This window comes from Scardinius erythrophthalmus, assembly GCF_964197995.2.
Source record: "Scardinius erythrophthalmus genome assembly, chromosome: 23".
Lineage (NCBI taxonomy): Eukaryota > Metazoa > Chordata > Actinopteri > Cypriniformes > Leuciscidae > Scardinius > Scardinius erythrophthalmus.
Window position 1 is genome coordinate 9,114,958 of NC_138243.1, and position 18,260 is coordinate 9,133,217.

Genomic DNA, 18,260 nt, shown 5'->3' on the forward strand with positions numbered 1-18,260 from the left:
TTAGCCCCATGCGCTTGATCTGCAATTTTCAATGTCTAGCTTCACAATCATTGGAAACATGCAGTTTAATTTGAATAAATAAAGTATATAGTCCTATCTATAATCAATAGAAAATTAAACTGAATATAGGCTTAAATAAATGGATAGTCCTGCAACACGGATTATTATTGCAGATAATATAACAAATAAATCATTATTGATAGGCCTACTTGTTAAAAGGGCTTTGTGTTTAATTTATTTGGCTAGTCTGTCATCTGTCAATAATAGAAAAAAAAGAATGAATTCGAATTAATTAAAAGAAATTGAATTAATAAATAAATAAATAATAATATTGACGCACATGCTTTTCTGTCTCATTATTGCAACATCTCTCTCTCTAATAACTGCATTAATAACTGGGGACACACTTTAAGGCCGGTTATGAATGTAATTTGATACGTATGACTGATCATGCCCAAACACGTTCAGCGCGTTCAGTCTGTGTTCAAAGCGGTTCAAAGTCGGTGTTTAAAATATGCTGCGATGAAAACAGTCAGAGAATGTGTCAGCTAGTCGTGTGCGTGTGTCCCCAGCATTAGTCTGCTATCAGAGGCTCAAACCTCTGTTACTAACTCTAAAATGACGTTTTGGAATTAGCAACGGAGGCATTGGTTTAGATGCGCAAGAAATTAGTCCTACATACAAGAGCGTTTTAATGACAAAAACTTTACAAACGTCTTGAAATACATAATCTGAACAATGTTTCGAGGTGTGGTAACTGTAGTATAAGCGGAATAATTGACTTCAGGTCGTCAATTATTCCTTACTTATTTCACTTGTATCTTTGCTCTATTTTATTTACACATACAGACATTTTTCCAAATGTCTAATTTAACCATTTCACACCCAACCAGCTGTCATTTTCATTAACCTCACATTGTAACAGCACTGGTACTGTACCCGTCATGGCGGCCATGACTCCCATGGCAACAAGTGTAAATAAATGAAAAGTTGTTGGGGTTAGAAAGAGTGGCAGTACTTGACTAATACATGGAATAGGTGAAGGCGCACTGTAAAAACTAAATCAAACCTGTCATCGCTCAAGCCCTGGTGTTAAGACATGTCATGTATTTATGACCCAGCCCTGGTGAAAATCAACACTCATCTTACTCCAGCCATTTGGCCCTGATATTTCAGAGGGAGGCCTGTCTCTCAAAACACTGGAAATACTATATTTCTCACTAAAATGTTTATTGGAAGCAGAGACAGACTGTTTCATCAATGTCACTTTGTTGCTTAACTTGCTGTAAGCGTTGAACTATAGAACAGCCTGCCAGTTCCGTGATAACAAGTCAAAATAGAAATGTGGGCCTGTTCAATGCCTCCATTGAATTAAACACAATGGCAAAACTCTGAGAGCACGGCTATTCTTTGTATAACGCTTTTAAGAAATGATTCACCATGGTTCCCAGGCATCAACCACAAACGCACACATACAAAGCAAAGCATAAGGAAGATGGAAAGCATTTGTTGTTTAAAAAAAAAAAAATCATAATTTGCCTGGTTCAACATCTGTCATTATTGAAAAAATATTAGCGTCAGCTGTAGCTTCTGAATTGGCTATAAGGTTAAAAAAACTATCATTAATTACTAATTATGCAATGTGAGAGGAACGTGTGGCTGGCGGTTTAGCTTTCATTCAAACCCTATGAGGGATCGTTTCAGTCCTCTTCTATCAGAGTGCAGGGCCCTAGGAGGGCAGACGGTGAAAAGTGCAGGTCTGTGATAGCTAGCTGAGTGGAAACAAGACCTCAATATAAAGGCTGTCTGTGAGTCAGCTTAAGCGAAGGCTGCAGCCGGGTCCATCTTTTATAATCTCCTCTAACAATAGAGCATGTGTAAGGAAATGTAACAATACTAAAAATATTAGAGTGCATGTAAAATAGTGTAACTACAAAAGTAGTACACAATAAATAATATAATTTAAATATATATATTTAAAAGACACTGCTTTATTATTTATTTAATATCATTATATTATATATAATATGTTTATACATGTAACAGTTCACTTTTTTTCAAATTTCATGCACAAAAAATAAAATCTGTAACTGATATTATTCTGCTTGTCCCAAAGTTTGCTAGATGTTTGGGATTCTGAAGGTGAGATTAAAGAGTTTATCTTTTTTTTTCCTCTCTTTTTTGACAAATAAAAGATGGATAAAGGCCCGTTCACACCAAGGACGATATCTATAAAGATAACCATAAAGATATAGTTCTAAAAATCATTCTCAATATTAAAGAATAGCAGAGTTCACACCACAGATATAACGATAACAATATAGAGAAACGATATCGTTGGGATCACTTTCGTAACAATTTTTTTCCCAGCTGTTGAACGATTAGAATAAAGAGAATAAATAAAGTAGAATAAACAGACCGCTATTGTTCGTTGTTGTAGATGAAAATCTAGTTATCGCTATATTTATCGTTCTTGGTGTGAACGGCTCTTAAGTTTTTAGTATGATATAGATAAGAAAGATTTTAGAAGGCTACACTACCCCTCAATGGCATAATGAATATCAAATGCTGATTATTTCTAAGAAGTTGGTGAAGTCTTCTAAGTAAAGTACTTAATTAGTGTGACATTGTTGGATTTGACCATTCAGAGAAAACTCAGAACCATCCCTTTTACAAGCGATTTTCCCTAACCCATGAACAAAGAAATCTTTGAGAATTCACAGTATTCATTCAACTCCATGTGTCGCAAGAACTGGCAAAACCTGCTCTTGTCATGACCAATTCTTTCTAAACATAAATGATAACTCTGGATCACTACATAAACATGTGCAGGTCTTCGGCATTGGCAGTGTTGGGCTCAGGAAATTTTCATGGATATTATACGTTTTCATGTAATGACACTTAAGCCATAATAGTGACGAATGGCGGAAAAGGAACGAGTTGAAGATTTGGACGAGTTTCTTTCTTTAGAAGGCCTTTAGTGATACAAATGTGGGTTTGTTTAGCTCAGCATGGCTTGAGAAACATACATATATGTGCAGGAGCTGCTCAGCATGGCTGTTGTCCTAACAATCTCACACACACTCAGTGTGTACATCAAGTTTATTTGGACTTTCGGGTGGGTGGGAGAGGGGAACATCTTGAAGCCACCTGGGACCTCAGTGCTGCGGGATGTTTTCTTTACATAATGACAGCTGACACGGCATTGCCCAGTGAAATCGCTGTGAGAGTATGTAGCTTAACTCAAAAAAACTTTGCGCCCAACTCTAGCAGGGCTTGAATTTCGGCACAGGATTGCAGATATTGTGCATGATTTTACTCTTTTCCCATAAGCTCTGTGCTTATAATGCGAGGAATTCCCACAAGCATTCATTCACTATAGCAATGTGGGTTTAATGAGTAAATGAATCCACACAGATCAACAGCTCAAGTCAATTAGGTGAAATCTTGCTCTCAGACTGTAATATCACAAACATGCTATAATGTGTTTTCTCTCACTCTCCCTCTCTTAATACGACACACAAAAATGGCTTCACATCAACACATTGCTTCTGGAGCTGCACGCTTTCGTTTGCGTTCAGAATCAGTAATGCTGTTTACTATGAAGACATATTTAAAGGAACACTATCCCTATTATCTCTAGCCTTAGCTACCGTATATAGACCGCCTGGGCCTTACGCTGATTTCCTAAAAGAATTTGCAAATTTTCTCTCAGATCTATTGGTCAATGTCGATAAAGTATTAATTGTTGGAGATTTTAACATACACGTAGATAATCAAAATGATACGTTAGGGGCTGCGTTTATAGATTTATTAAACTCCTTTGGGGTTAAGCAAAACGTTACCGGACCAACTCATCGTCTTAATCATACACTCGATTTAATTATATCACATGGAACCGATCCAACCGATATAGATATCATTCCGCAAAGTGATGATGTAACTGACCATTACATGGTAACTTGCATATTACATACCCCGGTAATATATCATGCTGCGCCACGTTATCGATTAGGCAGAACAATCCTTCCATCCACCATAGATAATTTTTCAAATTGCTTATCGGATATGTCTCAGCTGCTGCCTGAACCCAAACAAACAGATGAACTTGAAGAAAGTAACTAGCACTATGAGCACCGTTCTCTCTGGAAAATTGGATATTGTTGCACCTATGAGACTAAAAAAGGTCAGAGAGAAAATTAAAGCACCATGGTACAACAATACTACTCGTGTTCTAAAGAGAGAAACCCGTAATTTAGAGCGTAAATGGAAACAAACTAATTTAGAGGTTTTTAGAATCGCTTGGAAAGACAGTATGTCACGCTATAAAAAGGCCCTAAAAGCGGCCAGGGCTGAGCACCTCCGCAAACTAATAGAAAACAACCAAAACAATCCTAGGTTCTTATTTAACACCGTGGCTAGACTAACAAATAAACAGATGTCACATGAACAAAATATCCCGTTACAGTTTAGTAGTAATGATTTCATGATTTTTTTCACTGAGAAAATAGAAAACATCAGATCCACAATTGTAAACGTTCAATCCTCAATCGCGCCTTATAATTCAGCCTCGATTATCACCTCGCAAGAACAATTACAGTGCTTTACAACTATAGAACAAAAAGAGTTAAATAAACTTATCATTTCCTCTAAAACAACAACATGTTTATTAGATCCCATACCAACTAAACTATTGAAAGAAGTGTTACCTATAGTGGAAGAGCCTCTCCTCAATATTATTAACTCATCTTTAACTTTAGGTCATGTTCCAAGAACATTTAAATTGGCAGTTATAAAACCTCTCATTAAGAAACCACAATTAGACCCAAATAACCTAGCAAATTATAGACCCATTTCAAATCTTCCTTTTATGTCCAAAATATTAGAAAAAGTTGTGTCTGCCCAACTGGGCTCTTTCTTGCAAGAAAATGACACCTATGAAAAGTTTCAGTCTGGGTTCAGGCCGCACCATAGCACTGAAACTGCGCTCGTTAAAATCACAAATGATTTACTCTTAGCTTCTGACCAAGGCTGTATCTCAATACTAGTTTTACTTGATCTTAGTGCAGCGTTCGATACTATAGATCACATAATACTCTTAGATCGACTACAAAACTATACCGGTGTTCAAGGACAAGCATTAAGCTGGTTCAGATCATACCTATCTGACCGCTACCATTTTGTCTATTTAAACGGAGAAAAATCGATCATAACTCCAGTAAACTATGGAGTGCCGCAAGGATCTGTGTAAGGCCCTCTATTATTCTCAATATATATGCTGCCACTTGGTAATATTATAAGGAAACATGGAATTAGTTTCCATTGTTATGCTGATGACACTCAACTATATATTTCATCACGGCCGGATGAAAACGCTAAATTATCCAAATTGACAGAGTGTGTTAAAGATATAAAAGATTGGATGACGCCCAATTTTCTTTTATTAAATCCAGATAAGACAGAGGTACTAATCATCGGTTCAAAAAACCACCCACAAAACCTCTCACAATACAACTTTAACATAGTAGGGTGTCCTGTTACTTTATCCTCTACAGTAAAAGACCTGGGTGTTATATAAGACCGCAACTTGTCTTTTGAAAATCATATTTCATATGTTACAAGAACAGCCTTTTTCCACCTTAGAAACATTGCTAAGCTACGTAATATGCTATCTGTTTCTGATGCAGAAAAGTTAGTTCATGCATTCATGACCTCGAGACTAGATTACTGTAATGCTTTATTAGCTGGTTGTCCTGCATCCTCAATAAACAAGCTACAGTTAGTCCAAAATGCCGCCGCTAGAGTTCTTACTAGATCAAGAAAATTTGACCATATAACACCAATTTTATCATCACTACATTGGTTACCTATAAAGTCCCGTATTAATTACAAGGTATTGCTACTGACTTATAAAGCCCTAAACGGCTTAGCTCCAGTTTATTTAACGGATCTTCTATCGCTCTATAATCCATCGCGCTCTTTAAGATCACTAAATTCGAGGCTTTTGGTCATACCTAGGATATCCAGATCCACCAAAGGAGGGAGAGCATTTTCACATTTAGCTCCAAAACTCTGGAATAGTCTTCCTGATATTGTTCGTTGCTCAGACTCGCTCTCCCAGTTTAAAACTAGATTAAAGACGCATCTCTTCAGCCAGGCATTTATATAACATTTTTAATCTTACAGTTTAATCCGGTCTCTACTTCATAAACGCCAGAGGAGAACTGGCCCCCGACTGAGCCTGGGTTCTCCCAAGGTTTTTTTTTTTTCTCCATTAGGTCACCTGATGGAGTTTTTCGGTTCCTTGCCACTGTTGCCTTTGGCTTGCTCAGTTGGGGATACTTAATTTGATTAATCGATTCAACAGTGCTATTGATCAGCATTACCAAACGTGGATGTTTTACACCAGAAACAAACACTGATGTACTATTTTATTTAATACTGTGAAGCTGCTTTGATACAATCTGTATTGTGAAAAGCGCTATATAAATAAAGTTGACTTGACTTGACACTCCACTGTTTTTTGAAATAGGGCTTATTCACATTCTTTCCTACATTTAGATAGGTGGGTAAATGCATTTTTGTCTCAGTGCATGCATTGTTTTAGTTTGACAGGGTCGGCGCTAGCTTAGCTTAGCACAATGAATGGAATCCTTTGTTGCCAGCTAGCATGTCCAGAGTAAAAGTGATCAAAAAAAAAACCCACGTAATTACTTCTTGTGGCCTGCGTATTCACAACGAGTACAAATAAGCGATGCAGATTAACACTAGGTGATTTCCTAGGCAGATATTGACTTGGGACTATATAGCTACTTAGGCGAAGCACTGCTACTTGGGCGCAGAGATATCGCGCAACACATGAAATCCCACGACTTCCGTCAACATACCGGCGTGAATAGTAGCTGCCTGCCTATTTTGGCTATTGGGGGAATATGCCGACTGAAATAGAGTGTCGGTGCTGTGGCGAGTGGGACAAGTTGCTGCCATCGATGACCAGGCTCAACGCGTCAGATCAAGATGAGCGTGCCCGCAGTTGTGTCACAGCTACCGAGGATTTCACGGCGCTGATCCATCCGGCAGTACTCGATTTTTTTTTCCGGTGTGATAAAGTGAACTGGAAAAAACGCCCCATGCCGAATGGACCAAATGGACCACAGAGTAAGTGATAATTTTAAACATGACACATGTATAGTAAACTGCTTGTAGCCTTCTCCTCTCTAGTAGGTTAGTTATACTAAAACTCCTGAGTCAAAAGAACCAGGCTAACTCGGTGAGAGAAATATAGCTAACTTAGCCCTCAGTCATTTCATTTTACAGGTAACGATAACAGCGTTTTTTATTTTAGTTTGGTTGTTCATGCTAAACAGGTTGAATTCAACAAGAGGTTATACTAGAGGAGGCTAACATTATTTGAATCATAGTCTATACAGCTTCTCAGCATCTATCTTACAACCGAATAAAGACACAGATTAACATAAGGAAGAGTAACAAAAGACAACTTACATGTGCACTTTGTTCTGCCTGTGCTTTGAAAATAGATGGGATGGGACGGCCGTATGTTTCAGATGTAGTAACGCTACCGTCTTTCTGGACCCATATTCCATTTTTTCAAAGTAACTTAGTCCTCCGGTGCAAAATGCTCTTCGCAAACATGATACTGTTTGATTTTGTAGAGAGGCGTTGAAGTACAGATCTCCAGAGCAGCTAACTTAGCCATTTATTTCTCAGTTCCACATTCGATGGAATTCTGTGAAACATTACATTTGTGTACACTCACCTAAAGGAACGCTATATAAATGTAATGAATTATTATTATTATTAACACCTGTTCAATTTCTCATTAATGCAATTATCTAATCAACCAATCACATGGCAGTTGCTTCAATGCATTTAGGGGTGTGGTCCTGGTCAAGACAATCTCCTGAACTCCAAACTGAATGTCAGAATGGGAAAGAAAGGTGATTTAAGCTATTTTGAGCGTGGCATGGTTGTTGGTGCCAGACGGGCCGGTCTGAGTATTTCACTGAGTATTTCTGCTCAGTTACTGGGATTTTCACGCACAACCATTTCTAGGGTTTACAAAGAATGGTGTGAAAAGGGAAAAACATCCAGTATGCGGCAATCCTGTGGGCGTGCCTAGTTGATGCTAGAGGTCAGAGGAGAATGGGCCGACTGATTCAAGCTGATAGAAGAGCAACTTTGACTGAAATAACCACTCGTTACAACCGAGGTATGCAGCAAAGCATTTGTGAAGCCACAACACGCACAACCTTGAGACGGATGGGCTACAACAGCAGAAGACCCCCCCGGGTACCACTCATCTCCACTACAAATAGGAAAAAGAGGCTACAATTTGCACGAGCTCACCAAAATTGGACAGTTGAAGACTGGAAAAATGTTGCCTGGTCTGATGAGTCTCGATTTCTGTTGAGACATTCAGATGGTAGAGTCAGAATTTGGCGTAAACAGAATGAGAACATGGATCCATCATGCTTTGTTACCACTGTGCAGGCTGGTGGTGGTGGTGTAATGGTGTGGGGGATGTTTTCTTGGCACACTTTAGGCCCCTTAGTGCCAATTGGGCATCGTTTAAATGCCACGGCCTACCTGAGCATTGTTTCTGACCATGTCCATCCCTTTATGACCACCATGTACCCATCCTCTGATGGCTACTTCCAGCAGGATAATGCACCATGTCACAAAGCTCGAATCATTTCAAATTGGTTTCTTGAACATGACAATGAGTTCACTGTACTAAAATGGCCCCCACAGTCACCAGATCTCAACCCAATAGAGCATCTTTGGGATGTGGTGGAACGGGAGCTTCGTGCCATGGATGTGCATCCCACAAATCTCCATCAACTGCAAGACGCTATCCTATCAATATGGGCCAACATTTCTAAAGAATGCTTTCAGCAACTTGTTGAATCAATGCCACGTAGAATTAAGGCAGTTCTGAAGGCGAAAGGGAGTCAAACACAGTATTAGTATGGTGTTCCTAATAATCCTTTAGGTGAGTGTATGTCCTTTGCTTGTTCTCACAACCTTTTGCTACGCAGGTAATTACCATGTTTGCTGTAACTGTAGCTGTAACTTCTCAAAATAAACAATCCAAAAGCGAAGACACTCGGTGCAGGTCACGCTTGTTGTTGTTCTTCTTCTGTGTTTTGACTCGTTGCACGCCGGTATGTTGACGGAAGTCGTGGGATTTCATGTGTTGCGTGATATCTCTGCGCCCAAGTAGCAGTGCTTTGCCCAAGTAGCTGTGCTTCGCCTGTGCTTCCCCCTAATATAGTCCCAAGTCAATGTCTGCCTAGGAAATCACCTAGTGTTAATCTGCATAGCTATTTGTACTCGTTGTGAATACGAGTAGAATACGAGAGAACAGTAGAATAAAGTAGAGAGACGCCTAAAAGAGCTGAAAGCCAGAGTTCTTTAGAAGTAGGGTTGCAAAGGGGCGGAAAATTTCTAGTAAATTTCCATGGGAAGTTAGGCTGGGGAATTTTGGAAATATTCCACAAAATATATGTAATAAAATGTCTCCAAACATCGGATAGTGCACGTGGCATTTTTCTGTAAAATAAGACAAGAGCTTGTAAGAATACTAATGCAATGCAAGAGCTTGTAAGAATACTAATGCAATGGCATGAACAGATGTATAAATAGTAAGGCTAGCTAAACAACTGGAATGATCTTCAAAACAAATTGCAGGAGGCAGAGAAAAACAGCCACATGAGGTAGCTAGCCTATATATATATATATATATATATATATATATATATATATATATATATATATATATATATATATATATATATATATACACAGTATATATAGCCTTATGTGGTAAATAAAGTTATGCTAGCTTATTTAGCATCTAACTTATCAGCTTGCTATCTACTAGATGAATACATTTGTATGTGATATTTGCAATTTAAACATTAAATACATTTAACAAATAAATAATATCATATATCAATATGTTTAGTCCACAGGCTCAAATGTGTGCCTTCAGTAGTCTTGTGCTTTGGGCTTCTGTATATGTTATGGAGGCATGCACAGTGTCAGTAGGGGGTGTGGTCTCAATAGCCATGCTATTGTGTGCTATGTGCATGTGATTGAGGAATGGCATGGATATTCAAGTGTATTTGAATGGCATCTGTTTGTTTTAGTCAAGATTATGCTAAAATATACTTTCCTCAACTATATTTAAGTTCCCTATGAAGAGCCAACCCTCAACTTTGAAAATTCCCAGTTTATTCCTGTTTATTCCCATAAATTCCTGTTAATTCCCATTAATTCCCATGGAAAGTTTCCATCTTTGAAAATTCCCAGAATTGTGCAACCCTATTTAGAAGATGTTATTTATTTGTTATCATTTGGTATCAGTGAAGATTGTAATCAATGAATGCTTAATTCATTAAAAAGAGTGAACATCTGTTTGTCTTGTAGTTTGAGGTTTGATGAACGACACAAAATTAAACCTGACTGCACTAGTTTCGTTTTTTGTTCAAATAAATCAATTCAATTCAAGTTTCTCACACCATTGTATGCAGGGTTAGCTATTATTAAATGTGCAAACATTTAGGTGAGACACTCGTGATTTAAAAAAAAAAAGTCTAAAATAGGACAGATATTTTGAAATGTAAAATACCCTAAAACTTAAATCAATTGTAAATGCTACAAGTTAGCAATCACGTCATTCACTATCATAAAGTATGAAAGTCAAATATCTTCTAAAGATATTTAACAATGTTATTAAATTATTATTGAAATTAAAAAAATTACTTTAAATGAGCACTTGACAACAGCAAACGTAATGTGAAAGTAAAATACACAATGAAATATCCAATCAGTCGACACCATTACATTTAAATAAATAAATTAAATAAACAAATATCAGCCAATATGGTACCAATATATTGGGCATCCCAAATGTTTCTACAATATTTGCTCGCACACACATATACTGTATAATTATATCTGTGAAACTACACATGATTTTCATTTCATTTTAGTTATATTTATTAATAATTTGTCACTACATTGATTTCTAGGAAAGAATAATTTTCTAGAGACTTCTTCTGATGGTAAATTTTCCACATAACCTTTTCCATTTCACCATTTGTATTGCTTTGTTTTGAAATGCTCTGAAAGTCGCCTTGCTTATTTCACTTCCAATCACCATCTCTCACCAAAAAAGCACGATTTACGGTCACTTCTGTCGTTGCAAATCACTGCCAGCGTGAACGTCCTTTGACTTGTGTCCAGTGGGTGAAGTTCAAGCCTTTTCTAGTCACATAAAATAACGAAGCCATAATGAACATTGTGAAGTGCAGTGAAGAGCAAGGCCTTAACAAGGGACAACCAGCTTTCACATTAGAGACAAAAATCACATTAAGGCACAAATGGGACAGGCTACAGGCTCACAGATTTCTGAGAATAGTGCTCTTCAATGTTGTTTGGGAAAAGGACGAAACTTTAGCACAATAAAAGCTCCTGTTTTCATGAAAATAACCAAACCACTGTAAGGCACCTCGGGGACATGGTGAAATGATTGACAAGATACAGTACATTGACATGCATGCCTCGGGTTAAAACAAGGGGTCTTGTAGCACGGCTATACACGCACATACTGAGTTCACATGCAGAATGGCTTAACAGGAAGATATAGTGAATAAATGATGCTTCTGCTGCTTAATTTATGTTTTCTAAAGTAAAGCATGTACAGAATCACAGCGCTTCGAATGAAAAACACCCAGGTTCAAATCTTTTGCACTTATTTTGGATGCGAAGTCGCATTACATTAACATGTCCAGGCTCTGAATTATGGATGTCAATTTACAAAAATTCCCATGATCGATCATCATTTAAATTAACCATCAATTAATCAATTAATCATTAACCTTAATAATCCAAGAGTACGTTTACATGACAACAATATGCGTAAAACAGACAAGTTTTTCCTTTGAGTTTTCCGCGTACAGACGACACCATTGTTAAAATGATCCCCATTCACACGGATCCACGAAAATGAGTAAAAACGCTGTATTCTGCTTCCAGGCCAATAGATGGCGATGAAACACTATAGACTGAACATGTAGCACGCATTTGCAAGACGTCGTCGTCTTCAGAGACTGACATTTTTGTTGTTTACACGAAGACTTGCACTTTGAAACCCATTGTCGTGTAAACAAACGGCCAAAACACTGCAATGATGACCAGATGTGCAAATGGCACTCAAAACGCCAGCTTACTCACTTTTAATATTTAATATTTATATTTTTACCACAATAAAATTAAGCGAGTGTGCCTAGTAACGTTTGGGATAATTTTACTTTAAACAGCGATAATTGCATACATTGCTAAACAAGATTATCGTTGGCTTTATAGTTTCATATCCTGTCATTGAGACCGCTGAATGCGCCAAATTGTATTTTAAAACACAATCGCAATGTTTGCTAGTAACATTATCACCATTTAAAGTAAAATTATACCAAATGTAATTGAGACGCATAGGGCTGTGCCGGTCAGTGTGACTAACCACTTTTTTGCACATATGAATGTTTTTAGATATGAATATTAGGACACTAGTGAAGTACAGTACAAAGCTTTGTTTACAAAATAAATAATTGATTAGCAGGCAAATGTTACATCGCGAACAAGGAAACATTTTGATTTACGCCGAATGAGAGATGTACGTGAGCCCATAAATTTTAATTAAGCCATACGTGGCTTTGTGCTCTGTTTTGCAGGTTGGTCACTTGAATTTCCACAAATCTTCCATTATTTCTGGGGTATTTCACTGAATATGGAATCTCTTGTTTTTTACCCAAATCCTCAGCATTTCACCCTATATTTTCGCTTATTTTCTACCTGTCATTCACTTTCAATCCATATTTTCATATATTTTACTGTAGTAAAAAAAAAAAAAGCTGTAGACCATTATACCTTTTTACTTGCCAAAACAACAAATAGCATTGTTAGCCTAAATTAACCTAACTATTTTATATAAATAGCCAATCTTATCTAATGGTTTTCAGTCTTTTATTAGAAAGAAGCAAGACGACCAGAGGCAACGTTATTGGATTACATCATGTGTCACTCACCAGTGATAAAACTTTACAGTACAGTGAGTAACAGTTAGGGCTGCATGATATTGAAAAAAATGCGATAACTCATTAAAATGTGATATTCGATATGCGATACGATAATGCTTAAAAAGTGAGTAAAATAAACTTAAATTATCTTTAAAATATATTTAAAATTATATAACCAACATACGTGTTCACATTCAAATCCTCACATTCATTCACATACAGTACGTGTTTCACATTCTTTTTGTGACAAGAAAACATCCCTACAACTTCTGAAAGTGAACAGCAGTGTTTTACAGTGTATCAGTGTAAACCACGCGGTTTAGGGTTTCAGGTTGGCCTACATTGGGTTTATTTAACAAAAGAAACTGAATAATCAATTGTAAAAATAAATCCCTGCTTAGTTTTCACTGTATGAATTAAATATATACTGTTCTTATTAAAGCTACAAAAGTTATTTAGCCAAGAGCAGTGAGTGATTTTCTCTTTATCTTTTGTTCATGATCATGATATATACATTTGCGATATTTCGATAATTTCTATATATTGTGCAGCCCTAGTAACAGTACTACAATAACCAACATAAACAACTGTTTGTCTGCCATTCTCCCTCTGTCTGACGTATGATGTCTGTGTGAACAGGCATGCAAACACACGGTGACTGATAGGGAACACATGCTATCCTTTCATTCAGACAGAATGCAATGATTGAACGAACATTTTATGGTCCTATGCCTTCCACAGATGATAATATAAAAGTCTTGCTTTGAAATATTGGGAGAAAACATTCATGTATGAGACAAGAAATGGGCTCTGTCCTGCTTGTGTCCCAACGCCCTTTCAAAGCGCAGAGCCCAATATATGATGAAATAATCCTTTTTGTGGAGAAATATAATTAAACTTGACATGCTTACTAAATTTCGATTGCTTTCCATGTTGAAAGAATTTTAATGCACTTTTAAAGTAAAATGATTAAATTAGTATCAACAAATAATCGATCTTCGATTAATCGTTAGCATCCCTACTCTGAATAGACAAAGAGGTTTAAGAAAGAAAACAACCCTGCTTTCTCATCCACATTATTCAGCCATCAACAATCCAATGCTACTGCTAATCATATAAAATGCATCAGCCATTACTTGGCTATCGAGCGGCTCTCAGGATCTCTGGGCCGTCTCCATTCATTAATGCAGAGTACCTCATGATAGAGTGTCATGTGTCCTCTCTCCTTCCTTGTACAGTGGAAACGCAATTATGGCTTTTCCAAGAAACTGTTTTGCCATCCAAAACAAATTCTTTGAATCTGGAAAGATGGCACTTCATATCGGAATGAAAATTTGTTGGTCAAATTAAGTAAAGCATGTACTAATTTAATGCTAAAAACTGTGAACAGCATAGTCCAAAAATACTTGACAAGCCTGTTATAGACATGATGCATTGAGCTGTGGAGCTCATTAGGATGACTAGAATTTGAGTCTGGCTTGCAACATGCACTGATCCCATCTCTATCCTCTCGTCTCGCGCCAATCATTTCCTGTGGCCTCTGCCGTGCAAACTTGCTTCATAAGTGTCCAAATATAAAGGAGATGTTTAGATTAAAGATGGGGTCACGTTATCAAAATCAAATGAAGCACATGCAGTCATTTTCAAACAAAGCAGCTTTCTGTTCATTAACGTAGCAAATTCATTTGACCAACTTGAACCCTTCGCGAAATCTGCGTGTGGAAATCTTTCGCCCTCACACGAAATTCCTGATCGCGTGGATTCCTATTAAAATGACTGGATTTTACAACAGTAAATGTGAATGCACATTTAGATCCATATTCAGATTCAGCTTTAATTCTGAGACATTGCTACATGTAATACGCCTATTATGAACACACAAAGACATGTACATTCTTTAACTGGTAACCTCATCTACAAATACTAGAGATGCTCTTGCCATTTATTACAATGAACTTTAGTCATTTCTGACGGTGTTTAAACCATCACAGTTATTCTCGAACAAAAATCAAAAGTCCAACAGCTTAGAAAAGTAATATCATATCTCTCCTCAACAAATAGCTTAAGGTATAGGCCTACTCAAGGTTAGAGGTTGAAAAATCATTTGGATGAATTATTCATTGAATTATTCATCCAACCAAACAAAATACTGATAATGGAGAAGATGCATTAGAGTCACACCTTTGCTTTGCCTCATTTGATGCCTCTGGTGCAGTGAAAATGAGGATGGGAGCTGTATGCCTACCTTAGTGATAAGTGTACGGTACTCCTCCACCAGATGGTCATTGTTATGACATCCAGCCAGTAGCTGCCACACTTCCCCTCTCAAGGCCTCCGGGACACCACTGCGGACCAGCGCCGGCAGCTGTTTGGGTCGCACGGCCAAGTTCAGATGCCTGATCAAACATTACAAAACCAACAGGGACTCATGGTTACAAATTAATTACAACACTTACATTTCAAGACAGTCCATGTTGTGTCTGCACTGTGAAACACTGAGGGTATTTTTTGTACGTGTTGTGAACTTGTAACTTCGTATTAACCCACAATGGGCCTCATTTATGAAAGGAACTTGCCATTTATCAATATGGATGTGAGCGGTGGCTAAAATCAAATCTCAAGTCAGGTCTCAGCTCGTGTTCGCGAGTTTTTGAGTTAGCGTGAACTTGCGTGCAGCATTGTAATGCACTGTAATGTCGAGTCCGACAACCGAAGCTCAGTAATCGATTATTAACCATTAAACAACTAAATTAGTATTTATAATGTTTGTAAATATTTTGTTTTATTTATCTGTATTTATTATACAAATAAATTAATTTAATTGTTTGCAATTATGAGGTTAACAGGTGTTTTTGGAGTAAGACCAATTTCTCTTTCATGAGATTCCTTCCTCTTCTTGGTCGTGTTACGTTTCTGCATGTCGTAAACTCTAGGGGCGAGGCATCTAAAACGTGAATTTTTAGGGGCGTGATATTTAAATGACGATTGTTTTCGGCCACCACATTTACCAATGTATGATCATTCGTATGATGGGATTGGCGACTGTTTCATGAATCACACGTGAACACTGTCGTATATTCTGATGTTTTTGTCCATGTAATGAAAGCCATTGGGGTCCAAAACAACACTTTCATGTATAGTGACCCATTTATACGGTCTGAGAAACTATTAAGCAGAATATTACACTAATGTTCAAAAGTTTGGGGTTGGTAAGATTTAATTTAAGATTTAATGTTTCTGAAAGAAGTCTCTTACACTCACCAAGGCATTTATTTAACCAAAAATACAGTAAAAACAACTATATAAAGTATGAATTAGTGATACTCGTTCTGCCTCACAGACAGAAGTGACATTCTGATTGCATATAGGACGTTTTACTAAAGATATGCTTATATAAGACCACGTTAACCTGCTAGAGGCACAATCTCTGAATGTGGTCTGCATGTTTACCAGCATTTATTTGTATTTGTTTATGGAATGTCTTAAATGTCGCTGGTGCCCATTTTCCTTGCTGATTAAAAGGAAAGTGCATATTTCCATTGTGTTGTAGTGTGCACAAACCTTCCCTCAGGGATTTTTACGACTGATTTTACTCTGCCAATCACTCAAAACTGACAAACTCAATTGGGATTATAACTGCAAACTGTTTCCTCTAATAAGAACTTTGTTCAGTGCAACACATTGTTTTATTTATGACATGACGTTATACTGTCATAAGCGTGAGACACGTGTTGTGCAAATACAAAGTCAGAAGAAAAGTGTTTATTAATGCAATATATACCAGGCCCTCAAACCAAATGTTCTTGAACAGGGAAGCACTGACATCAAAGGTCGGGGCTCCAGCAGCTGTGCAGTCACTTATTTGACCTATTTATCTCACACAAAGGGATTTTATTCACAAATGTCATGTGTGTGAATCGATTACTATGAATGTAATGTATTTAATTAACTTGACCAACCAAAACGCTTTATGCCACAAATTTGATGAAAGGCATCCGTACATTTTCATGCATAGTGACCCATTTTTAAGCAGATTTTGAAAGTTTGTACTAAATAACTTTTCTTAATATAATTTATTATTATTTATTATATATTATTTAAATTTTTCAGCAGCCATTACTCCAGTCTTCAATGTTAAGCTAAGTTGACAGCATATTGTTATTATAAATACAAAATTAGATAGAGAAATCAGAATAAAGAACATTTTCAAATTAAATGTATTTATTATATATATAAAAATACATAACATTATAAATTAATATAAATATTACTAATATTTAACATAAATATTGTTCCAAAGCAGTAAGGCAAGGCAAGTTTATTTATATAGCACATTTCATAAACTATGGCAATTCAAGTGCTTTACACAGAAAGGAATTAAAATAATCACAAAATAACAGTAAGTGTTTTAAGCATATGCATTAAACTTTTAATATGTCAACTCTGATCTTATTCTCAAATTTCCCATGAACTCTTGATCACTCCCATTGTGGACCCAGTTTGAAAATCTTTGAGTTAATCATCAGCTTCTAGGGGTGGAATCCAACCACCCAGAACACCATTGAAACGAAGCATGACTCACATTTTATTTACACTACCAGTAGTTTTCATATTTACGGTACATTTTCCAAACTAGAGAAGTTCAGAGTTAAAATGGTTTGAAAAATACTTTGTGAAAAATGCAAGGGTGATCAATACACAGCACTTTAGTCAATTACTTTAAAGGAGTCAAGACATAAAAAAATCTAATTTGCCTTGATCTTTTGACATATAAGAGGTCTTTGTACCATTAAAACATCCTACAAGTTTTACAGCTTAAAACATCCTCATTATAAACAAAGCATTTATTTAATCGAGCTCCAAAAATAGCTTGTTTTGATATTGAGATATCCGTGACATCACACGGGCAAAAACATTTGCATATGACCGCCTCCAGAGCAAGACATCGACGAATAGTTATACATCATCACACCATAGGCCCCACCCACTGTCGCTTAACCGCTGACATTTGCCTAAACCGGACGCGAGCGTCATGTCAAAAGCAAATAGAGCCATTATAATAACTGACGCTGTCTACACTGGATAAAGTATACAGATGCGTGTTCAGTTTCTGATGGACTTCACACACTTGAGTCTGCCGACAACAGGACAAATGGAAGA

The 18,260-nt window shown here is 36.9% G+C and overlaps 1 protein-coding gene across 2 annotated transcripts in view; it reads right to left on the reverse strand.

Moving 5' to 3' along the window:
- The window catches only part of rabgap1 (RAB GTPase activating protein 1), a 114,278-nt gene that overhangs the window by 51,117 nt on the left and 44,901 nt on the right, over positions 1–18,260 (reverse strand). For both annotated transcript variants that reach the window (XM_081354595.1, XM_081354596.1), the window contains one exon: positions 15,346–15,496. In XM_081354595.1, the coding sequence (XP_081210721.1) occupies positions 15,346–15,496 (151 nt within the window). The remainder of the gene's footprint in view (positions 1–15,345; positions 15,497–18,260) is intronic.